The sequence below is a fragment of the Cetorhinus maximus genome, chromosome 29 (assembly GCF_964194155.1).
Source record: "Cetorhinus maximus chromosome 29, sCetMax3.hap1.1, whole genome shotgun sequence".
NCBI classification, from domain to species: Eukaryota; Metazoa; Chordata; class Chondrichthyes; order Lamniformes; family Cetorhinidae; genus Cetorhinus; species Cetorhinus maximus.
The window spans coordinates 25019111-25035784 of record NC_135907.1 but is presented as its reverse complement, the minus strand read 5'-3'; the positions used below and the strand labels follow the sequence as shown (position 1 = coordinate 25035784).

The 16674-nt window shown below is 40.1% G+C and overlaps 1 protein-coding gene across 7 annotated transcripts in view; it reads left to right on the top strand.

Moving 5' to 3' along the window:
* Positions 1-16674, top strand: part of LOC144669472 (RNA binding protein fox-1 homolog 1-like) — a 304542-nt gene that overhangs the window by 60404 nt on the left and 227464 nt on the right. For 5 of the 7 annotated variants that reach the window (XM_078531936.1, XM_078531937.1, XM_078531941.1 and 2 more), the window contains exons 1-2: positions 3857-3901; positions 15683-15733. In XM_078531936.1, coding sequence (XP_078388062.1) covers positions 3872-3901; positions 15683-15733 — 81 coding nt within the window. In that variant the 5' untranslated portion in view covers positions 3857-3871. Of the gene's footprint in view, positions 1-3856; positions 3902-15682; positions 15734-16674 lie in introns of those variants that run through there. The other 2 variants (XM_078531942.1, XM_078531933.1) reach the window with 1 other exon arrangement.

Here is a 16674-nt window from a genome sequence, read left to right as displayed (position 1 = left end):
GGGTGCTATGAACTGAGCCACAGCTGACACCTCCGCAATGATGGAGATACTCTTTCGAGTTATCAACAGTCACAGATTGCAACTCTTTTGAGTACAATCACAGTTCTTGGTTTCCAGGAGTGGGACATGAACCCACAACCCTCTGATTCAAAGGCGAGGGTACTATGAACTGAGCCACAGCTGACACCTCCGCAATGATGGAGATACTCTTTCGAGTTATCAACAGTCACAGATTGCAACTCTTTTGAGTACAATCACAGTTCTTGGTTTCCAGGAGTGGGACATGAACCCACAACCCTCTGATTCAAAGGCGAGGGTACTATGAACTGAGCCACAGCTGACACCTCCGCAATGATGGAGATACTCTTTCGAGTTATCAACAGTCACAGATTGCAACTCTTTTGAGTACAATCACAGTTCTTGGTTTCCAGGAGTGGGACATGAACCCACAACCCTCTGATTCAAAGGCGAGGGTACTATGAACTGAGCCACAGCTGACACCTCCGCAATGATGGAGATGCTGAACAGCAAAATCCTGGGCTAAATTGGAGACTTTAATTGGTGACTGATTTGGAATAAAGAAACTGTTGTACATAATAAATTTCTTTGTATACTTGTTTTTGAACTGCAACCATATATGTCATTAATTGCCTGTAATCAGCTGTTACTACTAATGCTTGATGCAATTCAGTCACTTAATTTGAAGAATCGATAATTTGAGTATTTTAGCATTAAATTCCTGCTTTGCTATCTTACTTGCATTACTTCATTCAAATTATTGGCTAATATTTTTAGTACAAAACAAGACTTATAATTATTTGTTTGTAACCTTTTGGGCTGTTTACAGGATCTTTAGTTGGTGTTATTGACAAAAAAGGGAAGTACCTGCAATGTGAATTTTCTCTATCAAGAGCATTGTTTGGATTCTCATCTTCAGATATCATTGTAACCTGTTCTTGGTCATTGCCTGGTAATTTAGTCAATTGAGGCTATTTACTTGCTTTAGAGTATCTTGCCTAGAATAAATGATAAACACTCAAATGATTTCTGTCCACAAAGCAACATGCATTAAGTTTAGATCCATTGAGCCTCAGCTGGACATTTGATGAAGGATCTTTGGGCAAAATATTAATCTAGCCTTTTGTTTGCAGATGGTCATTAAGTTCTTGTAGATTTTCAGCATTTTTTTTTTGTTTAAAAATTGTCTTGTGTGAGCATAGGCTTGACTTTTAGTGGAGGTTTTGATACAGAAAGCCGAACCAGAGAAAAACATTTTAATTGGAATAGTCTGATTTGAAGTTACTCTAGGAAGAATGTTTTCCTTGTGTTTCTGTCAAGTAACTAGGTGTAGATTCTTGGGCTTTTTTGATGACTGATTCAGCATTGACCTGAGCTAATGAGAAGAAATTTGCAAATGTCTACCTTTTATGGCAGCTTATTATTGGGTAGCATATTCCATGTAGGGGAAATGCATTAGATGGATGAGCCAAAGTGGTAGTCTTTTGCAAAAAATGGACAGTTGACCATATTTTATTAAACACCGCCTGTAAGTCTTTATGCTTTCTTCAAAGACTCTCTCAATCCATCTTTGTCATTGAATTCTTGAATTTTCGATTTTCCAGTTAGTTCTCACTATTTTATGTGCAACTTTGCAAGGCACCAAGTAAGTTTTTATGAATCACATACATTTATGAAACTGGACAGAATTGTAAAAAAACCCTATTAGAGATGTAATCTTTTCACCTCTACTTCCTGCTCTTCCTCTCTCTGTGTTGCAGTTCACAGGCTTGTAGAAATAGTCAGTTTTCATGCTTGGGCATGGACAATTGTGTATTGATAGGCTAGCAATCATACACGGCCTTAGAGCTTGAGGCAAATCTTCTTTCACCTGACATTCCCATCTGTGTACTTTCCAGGGGAGTTCACTGAAATACGAATGGGAGCCTACACATTTGCTCAATAGCGATCAGGAATGGAATTGTGACCTATTTTATTTCCCTAACCCCAGAAAATGAAACCATTGCATAATTGCTTCCTTGTCCAAGCTGAGATGTAGACCAGGATCAACCCAAGCGTTTTCATTTATATGGCTTTAGCACTTGAATAACTTGGAGTGATCAAATGAGCCTAGAACGGCCTAGTTTTAATTGATCTCCAACTTTTGAGTCTGAAATTAGCATCAGTTTATGTTTTGTTGTAGATAAAGAATAGATATTAACAATTTTTGCAGATAAAGGATAAATATTAACAATTAGAAGGGAATCTGTTTAGACTTTGTGTGGTTTTATTGTCACTCCTTCCTGAAAGGAAGAAAAACTTTGTGCATTGCTGCAATTTTTCCATAAACTAATTGTTTTTCTATTTAATCATTAAGAAAAACCAAGTGGACATTTTCTTTTATTCTTTTTGTCATTTTCTGTGCAAAGCCTTCCATAAGAGGAAAGGCCAGGCAGCTGCAGCACAACGGAAGGTAGGTGAAGCAGATGGGAATGAGAGAAAGGATGTGGCGATTGGGGAAGGGATGGGAAGACAGGGAATGGGTTTAGGATGTAAGGAAAAGAGGTATGGCTTGACGATTGAGCAGAGAATAAGAACTAGAAGCCATCAAAAAAGATGGTCACCAAGAATTTAAATAGTTCTAAATAAATTCTTTACCCAGAGGGAGGTCAGAATGTGGAACTTGCTACCACAAGGAGTAGTTGAGTTGAAAAGTATAGATGCTAAAAGGGAAACTAGGTAAGCATATGAGGGAGAAGGGAATGAAGGCTGATGCTGATAGTTAGATGAGGAAGAAAAGGAGGAGATTACGGAAGGCGGAATGTGGGAGACCAGCCAGGAGTGGGTTGGAATAGTCCAGTTGAGAGGTAACAAAGACATGAATGAAGATTTCAGCAGCAGATGAGCTGAGACAGAGGCAAAGTTGGGTGATGTTTCAGAGGTGGAAATAGGTGGTTATAGTGATTGCATGAATATGTGGTCGGAAGCTCATCTTGGGGTCAGTTATGACCCCAAGGTTGCAAACAGTCTGGTTTAGTCTCAGACTGTTGCCCGAGAAAAGAATGGAGTCGGTAGCTTGGGAAAGGAGTTTGGAGCACGGACCAATAACGATGGCTTCAGTAGCCCCAATATTTAAAGGAAGGAAATTTCTGCTCAACTGTTACTCATGTGGGGTAAAGAGCCTGATAATTTAGCAACAGTGGAGAAGTTGAGAGAAATGGTGAGGTACAGCTGGCTGTTATCAGTGTATGTGAAAGCTAATGCTGTACTTTTGGATGATGAGGCTGAGGGACAGCATGTGGATGAGAAATGGAAGGGGGTCAAGGATAGACCTTGGGGGATACCAGAGGTAATGGTGTGGGAGCAGGAAGTGAAGCCATTGGAAGTGATACTCTGGATATGATAAAAATCTTATTTGCCCCTTGAGACGAAGATGACCATATTCATCATCTGGGGTGTTTGGTAGAGTTCTAATGGGTATGTAGGTGACTGCTAAAACCGATCTGCACCCGGAAGGCTCTGCTGCAGATGGGACAGGATACTGCAGACAATTGAGTTTTGGACAAATTGCTGGCTTGGGATTTTCTGTACTTGCATTTTCTCTCTGTCCCTGATACGTGCTTGCTTTTGAAGGAAACCGCATTGTTTTTTATTTGGTTTTGCCAGGTGCGATGATCCTGGGTGAGCTTCTCCCAAGACACTCAGTCGATATCAGAACTCCTAAGTGAAACCTTCAGAATGTCTTTGTAGCGCTTTCTTGGACCACCATGAGAATGCACCCTAGACTCACTCTCCATAGAAGGTTCTCTTTGATAAGTGAGTGTTGGGCATTCTGGCTAAATAGCCAGCCCAATTCAGTTGTGGCTGCCTCAACATGGTTTGGATGCTTGGCGTGCCAACTTGGGTGAACACCTCAGCCTGGTATTTTGTCCAGCCACTTGATCTTCAGAAGCTTCTGAAGGCTGCTCAAGTGAAAGTAGTGAGCTTCTTGACATGACACTGCTACACAGTCCAAGTCTCGCATCTGTAGATGGAGTGGGCAGGACTATTGCTCTGCAGACTTTCAGTTTGGTAGGCAGACTCACTCTTCATTCCCAAACTGATGTTTGAATTCTGCTGAAGGCTATGCTTGCTTTAGCAATTCTTGCATGTAACTTGTCACCAATATGGACAGCTGGAGAGGTGTGCTGCTGAGATAAGTGAACTTTTCCATTGCTGACACGATCAGGGTATGGGCTGAAACTTTGCGCTCAAGAGAGCTTGTCTGGAGCAGGCTGGTATGTTACTTCAGTTTTCTTCATGCTGGTCATGAGGCCGAAGTTGTCACATACATTGGAGAACAGTCCATGCTACAATGCATGTTCAGCTCTCAACCGGCAGCTAGTGCATAGTTATTGGCAAACAGGAAATTGCAAAGTATGACCTTGGAGACCTTGGTCTTTGCCTGGAGTCATCCATTGGAAGGCAATGAAGAAATTCAGCTGCCCTGAGAAATTCCTCACAATGATTTGACAGTTCCATGGCAGCTTGCTCAAGCATGTCCTGGATGATGGTGAATCTTCTGACCTATTCCCAGTCTTAAATGGAGTTAAGCAGGGCTGTGTCTAGCACCAACCTGTTTTTCTCTACCATGCTTTCTGATTTTTTTCCATGATGATGATCCTGGCATCGAAATCACATATCCCATAGATGGAAAGCTGCTCAATCTGGGACATTATGATAAGATAGATAAGAATGGAACTAGGTTAGAGCTGTTACACCCAACTAGATGACAGTGTGGAGATGACCGTGGTCTATTGGGGAGAGAGTAATCCAGAGGCCCAGGCTAATGCTCTGGGGGTGTGAGTTCGAATCTCATCATGGCAGCTGGTGGAATTTAAATTCAATTTAAAAATAATCTGGGGTTGAAAGCTATCGTCAGTAATTGTGACCATGAAACTCGTCAATTGTTGTAAAAAATCTATCTGGGTCACTAATGTCTTTTTGGGAAGAAAATCTGCCATCTTACCTGGTCTGGCTTACATATGAATGCAATAGTCAAACAAGCCACTCAGTTCAAAGGCAATTAAGGATGGGCAACAAATGCTGGCATTGCCAGTGATGCCAACCTCCCATCAAAGAATTAATTTAAAAAAAGTTAGAGGAGGCTGATGTGGTCAGCTGTGTTAAAGGCTACAGACAGGATGAGGAGGAAAAGTTTACATTTTTCATGGTCACATAGGGTGTCATTTGTGACTTGCTAAGAGCTGTTTCGGTGTTGTGACAGAGGCGGAAACCAGACTGGAGATTCAACTGTGGAATTTCTGGAAAGATGGGCATGGATTTGGGGAGGTGGCAACATGTTCAAGGACTTTGGAGAGAAAAAGTTTGGTCTGAAACAAAAACAAACAGAAATACCTGGAAAAACTCAGCAGGTCTGGCAGCATCGGCGGAGGAGAGCACAGTTGATGTTTCGAGTCCTCATGACCCTTCAACAGAACTAAGTAAAAATAGGAAAGGGGTGAAATATAAGCTGGTTTAAGGGGGGGTTTGTTGGGACAAGCAGCCAGTAAAAGGTGGACATAACCAAAAGCTGTCACAGACAAAAGAACAAAGAGATGTTGAAGGTGGTGATATTATCTAAAGGAATGTGCTAATTAAGAGTAGAAGACAGGACAGATAAGGTACAGATAGCCCTAGTGGGGGTGGGGGAATACTGAAAGGTAGAGATAAACAATGGGTGGAAATACATTTAAAAATAATGGAAATAGGTGGGAAAAGAAAAATCTATATAAATTATTGGAAAAAATAAAAAGGAGGGGGAAGAAATGGGAAGGGGGTGGAGATGGAGGAGAGAGTTCAAGATCTAAAATTGTTGAACTCAATATTCAGATGGGAAGGCTGTAAAGTACCTAGTCGGAAGATGAGGTGCTGTTCCTCCAGTTTGCGTTGAGCTTCACTGGAACAATGCAGCAGGCCAAGGACGGACATGTGGGCATGAGAGCAGGGTGGAGTGTTGAAATGGCAAGCGACAGGGAGGTCTGGGTCATGCTTGTGGACAGACCGAAGGTGTTCTGCAATTTTCACTTCCCCTTCTCATTTCTTCCCCCTCCTCCTTGTTTTTTCCAATTTATATAGATTTTTCTTTTCCCACCTATTTCCATTATTTTTAAATGTTTATTGTTTATTGTTATTTTTTATTGTTTATTTCTACCTTTCAGTATTCCCCCACCCCCACTAGAGCTATATATACCTTATCTGTCCTGTCTTCTACTCTTAATTAGCACATTCCTTTAGATAATATTACCACCTTCAACACTTCTTTGTTCTTTTGTCTGTGACAGCTTTTGGTTATCTCCACCTATCACCGGCTGCTTGTCCCAACAAAACCACCCCCCCGCCTTTAAACCAGCTTATATTTCACCCCTTTCCTATTTTTACTTTGTTCTGTTGAAGGGTCATGAGGACTCAACGTCCACTGTGCTCTTCTCCACCGATGCTGCCAGACCTGCTGAGTTTTTCCAGGTATTTCTGTTTCTGTTTTTGTTTTGGATTTCCAGTATCTGCATTTTTTTGTTTTTATCTCTGGTTTTGTCTGTAACTTGGATTGTTTTGGAAGGGAGCATTTGAGCTATATAGCACCATGGTGACAGTTGGATTTCTCGCAAAGGAATATACTCGTGTATTTGCATATATTAAATTACATTGGTGTAAGTGTGACTTTTTTTGTTCAGCTTCAAATGTGTTGATGTAATGGTGTGGGATACCTGGTGACAGAGAAGGGGAAGTCACCAACCAGATGTACTGGGTCATGCCTAAAACTTAAAGCACTTTATTCCTGCTGAATGGTGATGAACTTGCTCAGTGAATAGGTGCAATTAGTAATGTGAAAGTAGAAATGGAGCTAAATGGTTAACCCTCGAGCTGTTCCCTGCTCCTCCTGAGTTGGCTATGTGCAGGTTTTGGTGTTTGTTGCTTCAGGCCAGTGTCCTGTCACTTTTATGTTTTCCTCTAATATTTCAAGCTGCAAATGCAATTTGGGTGCTGTTAGTCTCTTCACATCTTGAACCTATTAGCTCCAATTAGGGAGAAATAGTTCTTTGACACAACAACCAGATGCATTTCTTAAGCAATGTATGCATCTGGATGCATTTATTCTAGCTTGTTTTGTTAAGGGAGACTTTAAACTGAGCTGCTGACAGTGAAGCTTCTGTGAATAAATCAATAAGTGAATGATGCACTTTGTGTTTGTAGGCAAAATGGTGAGTTATTAAAATGATGAAGCTTTAGTTTAGAAGCATTGTTCATTAATTCAGAATTGTATCTGTTGTTTTAAAATACTTCCAAACCTAATTGGCCACTAGCTCTTATTTTTATCAAACACATCCCTCTCTCAAAAGTAGTTTTTAACTTCAGGGCAATATGGAAACTAAATTCTTGCTAAGGCAGCCATTTTATACCCACTGCAGGCCACTCTTAATGAAACCTGCCTCTCAGGAATGAAGCAATTTGCATTTTCAATCAGATTTATATTATAGTGAAATACTGTGGTCCAGCAGAGAATAGAGTGGTAAACTGTTATGAATCTAGGCCCTAGGTATGAATTATAGGTATGAAGTGGAACTGCCCTGTTTATACTGCTGGTTCACAGGCATTGCAGCCTTATCTGTGTGTACCTTAGATGTATCCTACTTTAGATGCATCCTACAACAGCTAATGCAAATTTATAAAACACTCAGTCTTGTTCACCAATAAACAAAATATAAGGTGCAACTGTCTTGAACTCACAGAACCAGAAAACTTATTTATATGTCAGCGATCCTTGATGAGTGAACTTGCCTGTGGTACTTGGAAAGTTAATATTCTGGTACATTTCTCATTTGCATCACTGAAAACATGTTTTGATGAAATTTCAGAAGGCTTAGCAGGAAACAGTTACTGAGGCATCAAGGAACATGATCGACATATACGAGCATACATACAAACGTATGAATTGGGTGGAGAAGTAGGCTATTCAGCCCCTTGAGCCTGCTCCGCCATTTGATAAGATCATGGCTGATCAGTTTGTGGCCTCAATTCTACTTTTCTGTCTACCCCCCATACACTTAGATTTTTGATTAACAAGGAAGTCAGTCTAACTCAGCCTTAAAAATATTCAATGACCCTGCCTCCATTGCTCTGAGGAAGAGAATTCCACAGACTTGCGATCCTCAGAGCAAACATTCCTCATCTCTGCCTTAAATGGGAGACCCCATATTTTTATACTGTGTTCCCTAGTTCTAGTCTCTCCCATAAGGGGAAACATCCTCTTAGCATTCATCCTGTCAAGCCTCCTCAGGGTCTTATATGTTTCAATAAGATAATTCTCCTAAAATCTAATGTATACAGGCCCAACCTGTCCAATCTTTCCTCAAGAAAACTCCTTCATCCCAGGAATAATTCTAGTGAACCTTCTCTGAACTTCTTGAAATTCAGTTATAACCTTCCTCAAGCAAGGAGACCAAAATGGTACTCAGTACTCCAGTACTCTAACCCTGTACAACTGTAGCAAAACTTCTCTATTTTTATAATCGATTCCTCTTGCAATAAATGACAATATTCCATTTGCCTCCCTAATCACTTGCTGTACCTGCATGCTAACTTTTTGTGATTCCTGTATGTACATTATATCATTAAAGTTAAACAATCTTCCAATTGCCCCAGCATCCTGGGCCAGTTAGAGGTAAAAATGCAATCCTGCTCATGATCACTATCCAGTGACCTGAAATATGTGGTTGAGGACTGGGATTCAATATAATGCCCATCTTAGCCCAGTAGCTTTCCAACATTTAGTATGAGGTCACTCATGAATGGCCATTTGAGCAAGATATTGGAGGTACTTAGTACTGTTGGAATTTTACACCAGCAAGTTTTGATAGCTTCAGAAGAAAAGGGGAAAATTGGGAGGAAGAGGAGAGTTTTTTTTAAAAAAACTGTAAGATGTTGGATTAATTAAACTGATTCATGCAATGTAACTCATCCTATCTTGTTTTGCTGATGTTAACTCTGTTTATTTGAAGAACAAAGAGAAAATTCAGAATGTTAATCACTTTATTTGATTGCTTTTTAAAATTTGGCACTGATAAGTGCGCCTGTTCAAGAGATCTCTCCTGATGTGTGTTTCCTGACTGATTTTCAAGGCAAAGGGGTGCTGGTGGAGGAGAGTGTGCAGAAGTGTTTCATTTTACTCCCGTGTACAGTGTAGTAAGATTTGTTTGGTCATTGCACAGTATGTCCAAGTAATAGCAATAGAAATATAATTTGCTAGGGTCACCATGCCTCAACTGCTGTTTGAACTTGAGTGTGGCTATTGCCCTTTTGTAATAAAGTGTTGTTATTGGTCTGATTGGAATCGTTGGTGTTTGGCCTTTTGTGAAGGAGTAGATTGCTTTTTTGGTCAGGCCTTTTGTTTATATTCTAGCGGAGGTGTTTGAGTGTATTAGACTGTTATTAAATCCTGTTTCATCCAATTCTCTCTTTGTTTTTTGGCCTTTGATGACATGATCTGAGCCGAGTAGGCACGAATTATATTTAACTTTTATTTTAATTGGATTACTTTGCAGCTTTTTTCTCTATTGACTTCTTCACCCAATAATCCAAATATCCAGATTTGTAGTTTGTACAGAGCTGGTCAGACTTATGGTTTTGGTGGCTGATCAGAATTTTTGAAAGAAGCTATGTCTAAAATGCTCCAATCTCCACAATCACTGGCCAGAAACGTTGAACAGTTTGTAGCAGTCCTTGAATGTCTTGTTGCCCCCCAAATTTGTGCCCATCTTTCCTAGACTCCATGTTTGAATCCCTCCAAAGGGGTTTCTCCCCTTACCCAATGCTAAAACAGCTCTTATCAATGTCTCAAATGACATCCTGTATGATTGCTACAAAGGTAAACTAGCCCTCCTCATCCTCTCAGCCTGTCTGCAACATTTGATGAAGTTGACCGTACCATCCTCCTCCAGTGCTTTTCCACTGTCATCCAGCTGGGTGAGACTGCTCTCATTTGGTTCAATTCTTATCAATCTAATCATAGCCAGAAAATCGCCATCAATGGTTTTTCTTCCCATTCCTGCACAGTTATCTCTGGTATCCCCAAGGATCTATCCTTTGAGCCCTCCAATTTCCCGTCTACGTGCAAAATCCTCGGCAACCTCATCCAAAAATACGTCACTTTCCACATGTAGTGGTGGTCGACTCCTCTTTTGAGTATGCCCAAGCTGTGAGTGATTTCAAAGGTCACACTTTTTACAGCTAAACCGATGCTAAGGAATTTGATTATATTGGAGGAAGGGTGTTTGTTGCTGCACCACTCTTTCAGCTTCCTTTGTGTGATCCCAGAGGCAAGGAGGATCCAAAACATCTGGGTAGCTTGGCAGCTGCAATGGATGACTGGTACGAGGTATTTCCAAGCTTTCACCCTTAACTGTAGCCCACTGAGGATATCACTATGGGACAAGGCAAGGAAGTAGGCCCCAAAATCTACCTCAGCCTGTACGGGATTGAACCACTGCTGTTGGTGTTATTCTGCACTGCACTCTTGGCCAACTGAGCTAACTGGTCCCTGAGTTTCCACATGTATGCTGATGACACTAAGCTTTACCACAGCACCACCTCAAACTCAACACCACCTCTCTTGAACCTTCACTGTCACTAAATTGCCAGACTTATTAAATGCCCATTTACTGGGTGAACAGAAATGTTCTCATATTAAATATCGGGAAGACTGAAGCCATTATCTTTGGCCCCTCCCACAAACTCTGCTCCCTTGCCACCAATTCCATCCCTTTCGCTGGCAACTGTCTGAGGCTGAACCAGACTCTTTGCAATCTTGGTGCTATGTTTGACCTTGAGCTGCCAACCCATCCACGCCATCACTAAAACCTCCTATTTTCACCTCTGGAACATTACCCATCTGTGTCCCGCCTCGGCTCTTCTGCTGCTGGAACATTTGTTAGCTTCAAATTCGACTATTCCAGTGCACTCCTTGCTGAACTGCCACATTCCACCCTCCATAAACTTGATTTTCTTGCTTGATAATGTCTCTGTGAAGTGCCTTGGGAAGTTTTATTATGTTAAAGGTGCTATATAAATTCAAGTCGTTGTTGGATCTGCCAAAGCAAAACTTGTGTTGTAATTATTTCAGATTTTCCAATAAACTTATATTGAAGCATGTCCTTCCCATATTTTCATCATGGAGATGTGAATGAGTCCCTTGTTGCTCTGTGTAACTTTGGGAGTTCTTTCCTGCTGACAGATCCATAACTTTTGCCAAAATGGGAGTTCCAGAGTCACCTGGATTTTGCAGTGTATTTGGGTTGGTTCAAATTGTTACAATTTAGATTTATGTCTGAGACTTGATTTGGGTTGATGCTTGTTGGCAGAACGTTAATTATCTGTTATTAGATACTTCACAATGATGTGCTTATGAGCACATTCGCTGAATTTGGCTGTTTTTCTGCCCTGTCACTGCTTGTTTCCCCCACCTGAATACCCATGTGTACATTAAAATGGAAATACCTGAAAATACAAATGGATTTCAGTTTCTGTTCCCTCTGTTTAGAGTTGGAATGTGATCTGTACTTGGAGTGTGATGTCAGTCACAGTCACGTGCCTTAGATCCTTTCAGATTGTTCTAGTTCAGAAAGCAACCAACTCACTGTTGGCACTCCTGTTTTCAATTCCAGTTAGTCTCAGCCATTCATTATGACAGTACAGTAGTAGACCTGTCAACCTCTTTAGTACTGAAATTGCTGAGAGAACTTCTCCAACAACTGTCGGGGTCTGTGGCCCTGCAAGCCCCAGCAGTGTGCAATGGTGGAGTCTGATTGATTGAAATTTGAGTGGGTGAAACCCCTGGCTCCTTTTGAATTTGGTCCTCCAGGAGCTCTGCAGACTACTCCAAAATGCAAGCCTGTGATGTGAAACACCGCAGCTGAGGTCATGTGAGGGAACAGGCCAGAACTCTCATCCCTGCCACAACCAGACTGGCTCCCACATGCAGAGCACAAGTCATCATAAGTGTGAGCAACAACAATGTAGTTTTATAAGTAAGACTGATGTCACTGTTGTTTATGACACAGCAGTTGGTAAAGGCTGAGTTATTTAAAATCCCAGAGGGAAACTTTAAACAACTATCATAACCTATAATTTCAATTGGTATGTTTGAGATGCAACTCTGAATTCAGGAATAAAAACCGCTAAGCCTCCAGAGGTTTATATATAAATTAAATTAAGCATTTATTAATTTAACAACAAATTAAACACATACACATGCCTACAAATTACTACCATAATAACTTTTAAACAAGTCCCCAAATTAATCACTCCCAGGTAAATATCTTCACCAAGGCAACAACACTTTAAACAGACATCAGGCAAAGCACATTTTATCTTATGAATTCAAAATGAGGTTCCTTTCAATTTGGTTCCTTCGCATAGTTGTAGGCTTACAGGTGGCATGTCTCTGACTTACACACACAAAAAACTCATTTCTGTATATACCTAGCCTTCCCTTTGAATGCAAATTCTCATTGTATCACAAGCCCTTTGAACTCCACCTCTTCTAACAATAAAACTCATTTCATAGTACCAATTTTATTAGTAATGTAAATATATTGCTTGGTGTCTCCTAGCTAGGTGCAAGATTTCACCTCCAATCTTTGAATGGTTTATTCAACAAAATGTAAATGTACCCTCTACATTTACTGTTTAACATCTCAAAACTACTATACATCAAAGCACCCAGACTAGCTGGCTTTAATCCAATTAAGACACACACTCACAGATACAGACCCTACTACAATTCAAACTTAAAATAATTTCCAATAACATTATATACATCAATATCTTCACGACATTGTTGATTTTGTTTGATTAACATAGATGTAAGATGAGGATTCGTTTCTTAGAAGATGATGATTGTGATGATTTTATAATGTTTATTTGAAACATTCGAGCATGTTCTATTCTAGTATTAATGTTTATAATATGAAAATGTGTATACTTTTTTTCTGGTATGAATTAATTTACTTATATTTTATAAAGTTAATGCACATAAATGTATTAGTGTATTTAGTGAATAAACAGCAAAATATTTACAGCTTCCAGAAGTTCCCATAAATTCTGACTAGTTTTTTTTGTGGTAGCAAGTAAAAACTTGGCTTTCCTGTTGGTAGTCCATGGGATCTTTTGCCCCACCTAAGTAGCCAGTGGATGAAGAAGTTTGAGAACATCTGGCTTACACTGTCCCACCAAACACTCCTAGGCAGGCACAGCACAGGTTAGATGGAGTAAAGTTCCATCTAAACTGTCCCATCAAGCACTCCTAGAGTATGCTCAGTGCAGGTTAGAATCAATGTAAAGCTCCCTTTACTTACTCAGGGTAGATACAGTGAGGATTAGATGGGCGTCAAATCTGAGATTGCAGAAAATGTGAGAATTGACATGTCTACCATATGAGAAGACAGTTTAAAACCTGACTCTTTAATGAACATGTGACAGTGGTGGAGTTGCAACAATTTGTCATAGCAATTGATGTCACAAGCATTTCGTTAAAAATATTGAGTCCTATTGGTAACCAAGGTTACGCCTACGTGTGCTGCTTGCTGATACTGCGATCCATCTTTTGTTAAATGTAAAAGATGCTGTTGCCTGTGGTCACATTCGTTGTTCAGTTAATAGGATAATCGGATTCTGCTTTTGGGAAGAGGAGAAGTTCCCTGCAATTTAATACCCTGCTTTTGCGCAGTGCTTTTTTGAACAGCTAAGTTCTGAATGGATGAGAAGCAATCCAGAGACTGGTACTTGTGACAGTATTTTTGGTAGTTAGGTTTTGGATTGTTGTGCTATGAAGTTGTCTTGCGCCATTTTACTACATAGTGATATATAGTCAATTGTTTTTAAAGGTGTAACCAATTACCAACTAGCTTTAAAATTGCAGTCGTGGCAGAATAGTGCTCTTAAATGCTCAGTAATGACTCGAGTACAAATATCTGAAACAAAAACAGAAATACCTGAAAAAACTCAGCAGGTCTGGCAGCATCAGTGGAGAAGAGCAAAGTTGACGTTTTGAGTCCTCATGACCCTTCAACAGAACTAGGTAGAAATAGGAAAGGGGTGAAATATAAGCTGGTTTAAGGGGGGTGGGGGTGAGAATGAGGGGGGTGTTGGGACAAGCAAGCAGTGAAAGGATGAGATAACCAAAAGCTGTCACAGACAAAAGAACAAAGAGGTGTTGAAGGTGGTGATATTATCTAAAAGAATGTGCTAATTAAGAGTGGAGAGCAGGACAAGCAAGGTAGCTCTAGTGGGGGTGGGGTGAAATAAACGATGGGTGGAATACATTTAAAAATAATGGAAATAGGTGGGAAAAGAAAAATCTATATAAATTATTGGAAAAAACAAAAGGAAGGGGGAAGAAACGGAAAGGGGCTGGGGATGGAGGAGGGAGTTCAGGATCTAAAATTGCTGAACTCAATATTCAGTCTGGAAGGCTGTAAAGTGCCTAGTCGGAAGATGAGGTGCTGTTCCCCACCCCCACTAGAGCTACCTTGCTTGACCTGCTCTCCACTCTTAATTAGCACATTCTTTTAGATAATATCACCACCTTCAACACCTCTTTGTTCTTTTGTCTGTGACATCTTTTGGTTATCTCCTCCTATCACTGCTTGCTTGTCCCAACAACCCCACCCCCCCAACCTTTAAACCAGCTTATATTTCACCCCTTTCCTATTTCTACTTAGTTCTGTTGAAGGGTCATGAGGACTCGAAACGTCAACTTTGCTCTTCTCCACCGATGCTGCCAGACCTGCTGAGTTTTTCCAGGTATTTCTGTTTTTGTTTTGGATTTCCAGCATCCGCAGTTTTTTGTTTTTATCTACAAATATCTGAATCCTGTACTCTGATTGGAATCCAACAGGATACATGTCATTTTAATTGGTGCTGTTCAATCCTCTTCCCTTGTTTGTTCCCCCCCTTATCACTCCTTCCTGAACATAGTTCATTTCGCTTCTTTCTTGAAAGGGGTGGTGGGGAGGGAACCTCTATAACCTCATATAACACATGAGTTAAACCTTACATTTTCTACTGATCAATGGCCTAACATAAAGAGGCCTGTCCAAAGGTGAGAGATGCATTTGTCAGACTTATTTGGAGGCTTGTTGGTGTTGATTTCATTCCTTTTTGCTGGAGCATACCGTGCTGATAGTCTGGGTGCCGTGTGCAATGATGTGCAACATGTTTAACATAGTCAATGCTTCATAATTGCGAATATGCTTGCTTTTCCACCCTCCACATTTGAGTAATACATTAGCAGTCTAATGGATTAATAATGAACGATAGTAGTGGATTGCATTTGTTGTTCAGTTTCAGATGTCTGTCATTTGCAAATAGCTTTTTTAGAACACGAATTAGTGACAAATCTTGTGAAGTGGGACAGATGGAGAGTGTACACTCGATTCTTGTTCAGTTGCTGCACAATTACAGTGTAATGTATGATTGTGTGCATAATGCATGTTGGTAGACTTTTGATAATGTAATTTCTATAGCTAGAGATTCTCTGATTTATAAACACTGAAGCAGGTTTGTTTTGTTTGTTTTAAATATTTCACTGATCTAAATAAGTGACAATAGAGGCATATGTGTTCTTACAAGATTGTTGTTTCTCCCTCAGAGTGAAGTCTTGACCCAGGGATACCTACCCTACCAAACCTTGAAGAGTCAGGTATGCACAGATTAAAGTGAAATTTCATTAGTTTCTCAAATCAAAGCTTTCTTTTAATGAAACGTTATCTATTTTACTGTTAACCATTAAGTCAGTTTGTTTCTGTGTTCAAACTAAATCTGATTCGTATTTACGGGAGTGCTATGATACAGTTACCATTTAAAGGTGTTGTGAATTGTTAAAGTTGATATGTTGTTGAAAGGTGCATTTAATTCACCTCTTTTTCTGACAACTTGTCCCTCTATGAAGACATTATTTCCTGCCGGGTTCCATAGGTGCTGGTCCATGAAAACAAGAAGAACATTTATACTGTGCCTTTAAAGTAGAAAACATCCCAATGTACTTTCCAGCAAGGGAAGGGAGAGAAAGAAGGAAAAAAAAGATGCTATCTGAACCTATTTTTCTCTCCATTTATTGCTTTTGCAACACAGTTTGCCAGTGGCCTGATCTGGGATCCTTAACCAACTTTTCCCCTGCTAATCCAGGGAATTATACCACCCATACTCCTGAAATAAGATAACTCAAAACTGAATATGGAAAATCTTGTGGTCTGTGAGATTCGCCCACTCGCTACTTAAGTCAACTAAGCCTTTGGGATTTGTTTAAATTTCCTGTTGTTTTGTCATAACTGGCTAACAACATTGTGGTCTATGGTTGCTGCTGCAGAGAACAGAGTGCAGTAGAGATTGATGTAATGAAATGCAATAGATTACATACGATTAGTTTCAACATTGTATTCCAAATCTCACATTTAAGGCAGATTTAAAACTAATTTTCTGCTCCTGGGATATTGGGGATTTTAGTCCTTGGGGAAAGAACATTTTTTCTGCAATTTGCATTTCCATGCTGGGTGTGGCTCAAGTTGAGTGCAGGGTGGTGTTTCTTCAATTTGGCCTCTATCATAATTTATTAAAGAGTATTGCAGTACACCATGGTAACTG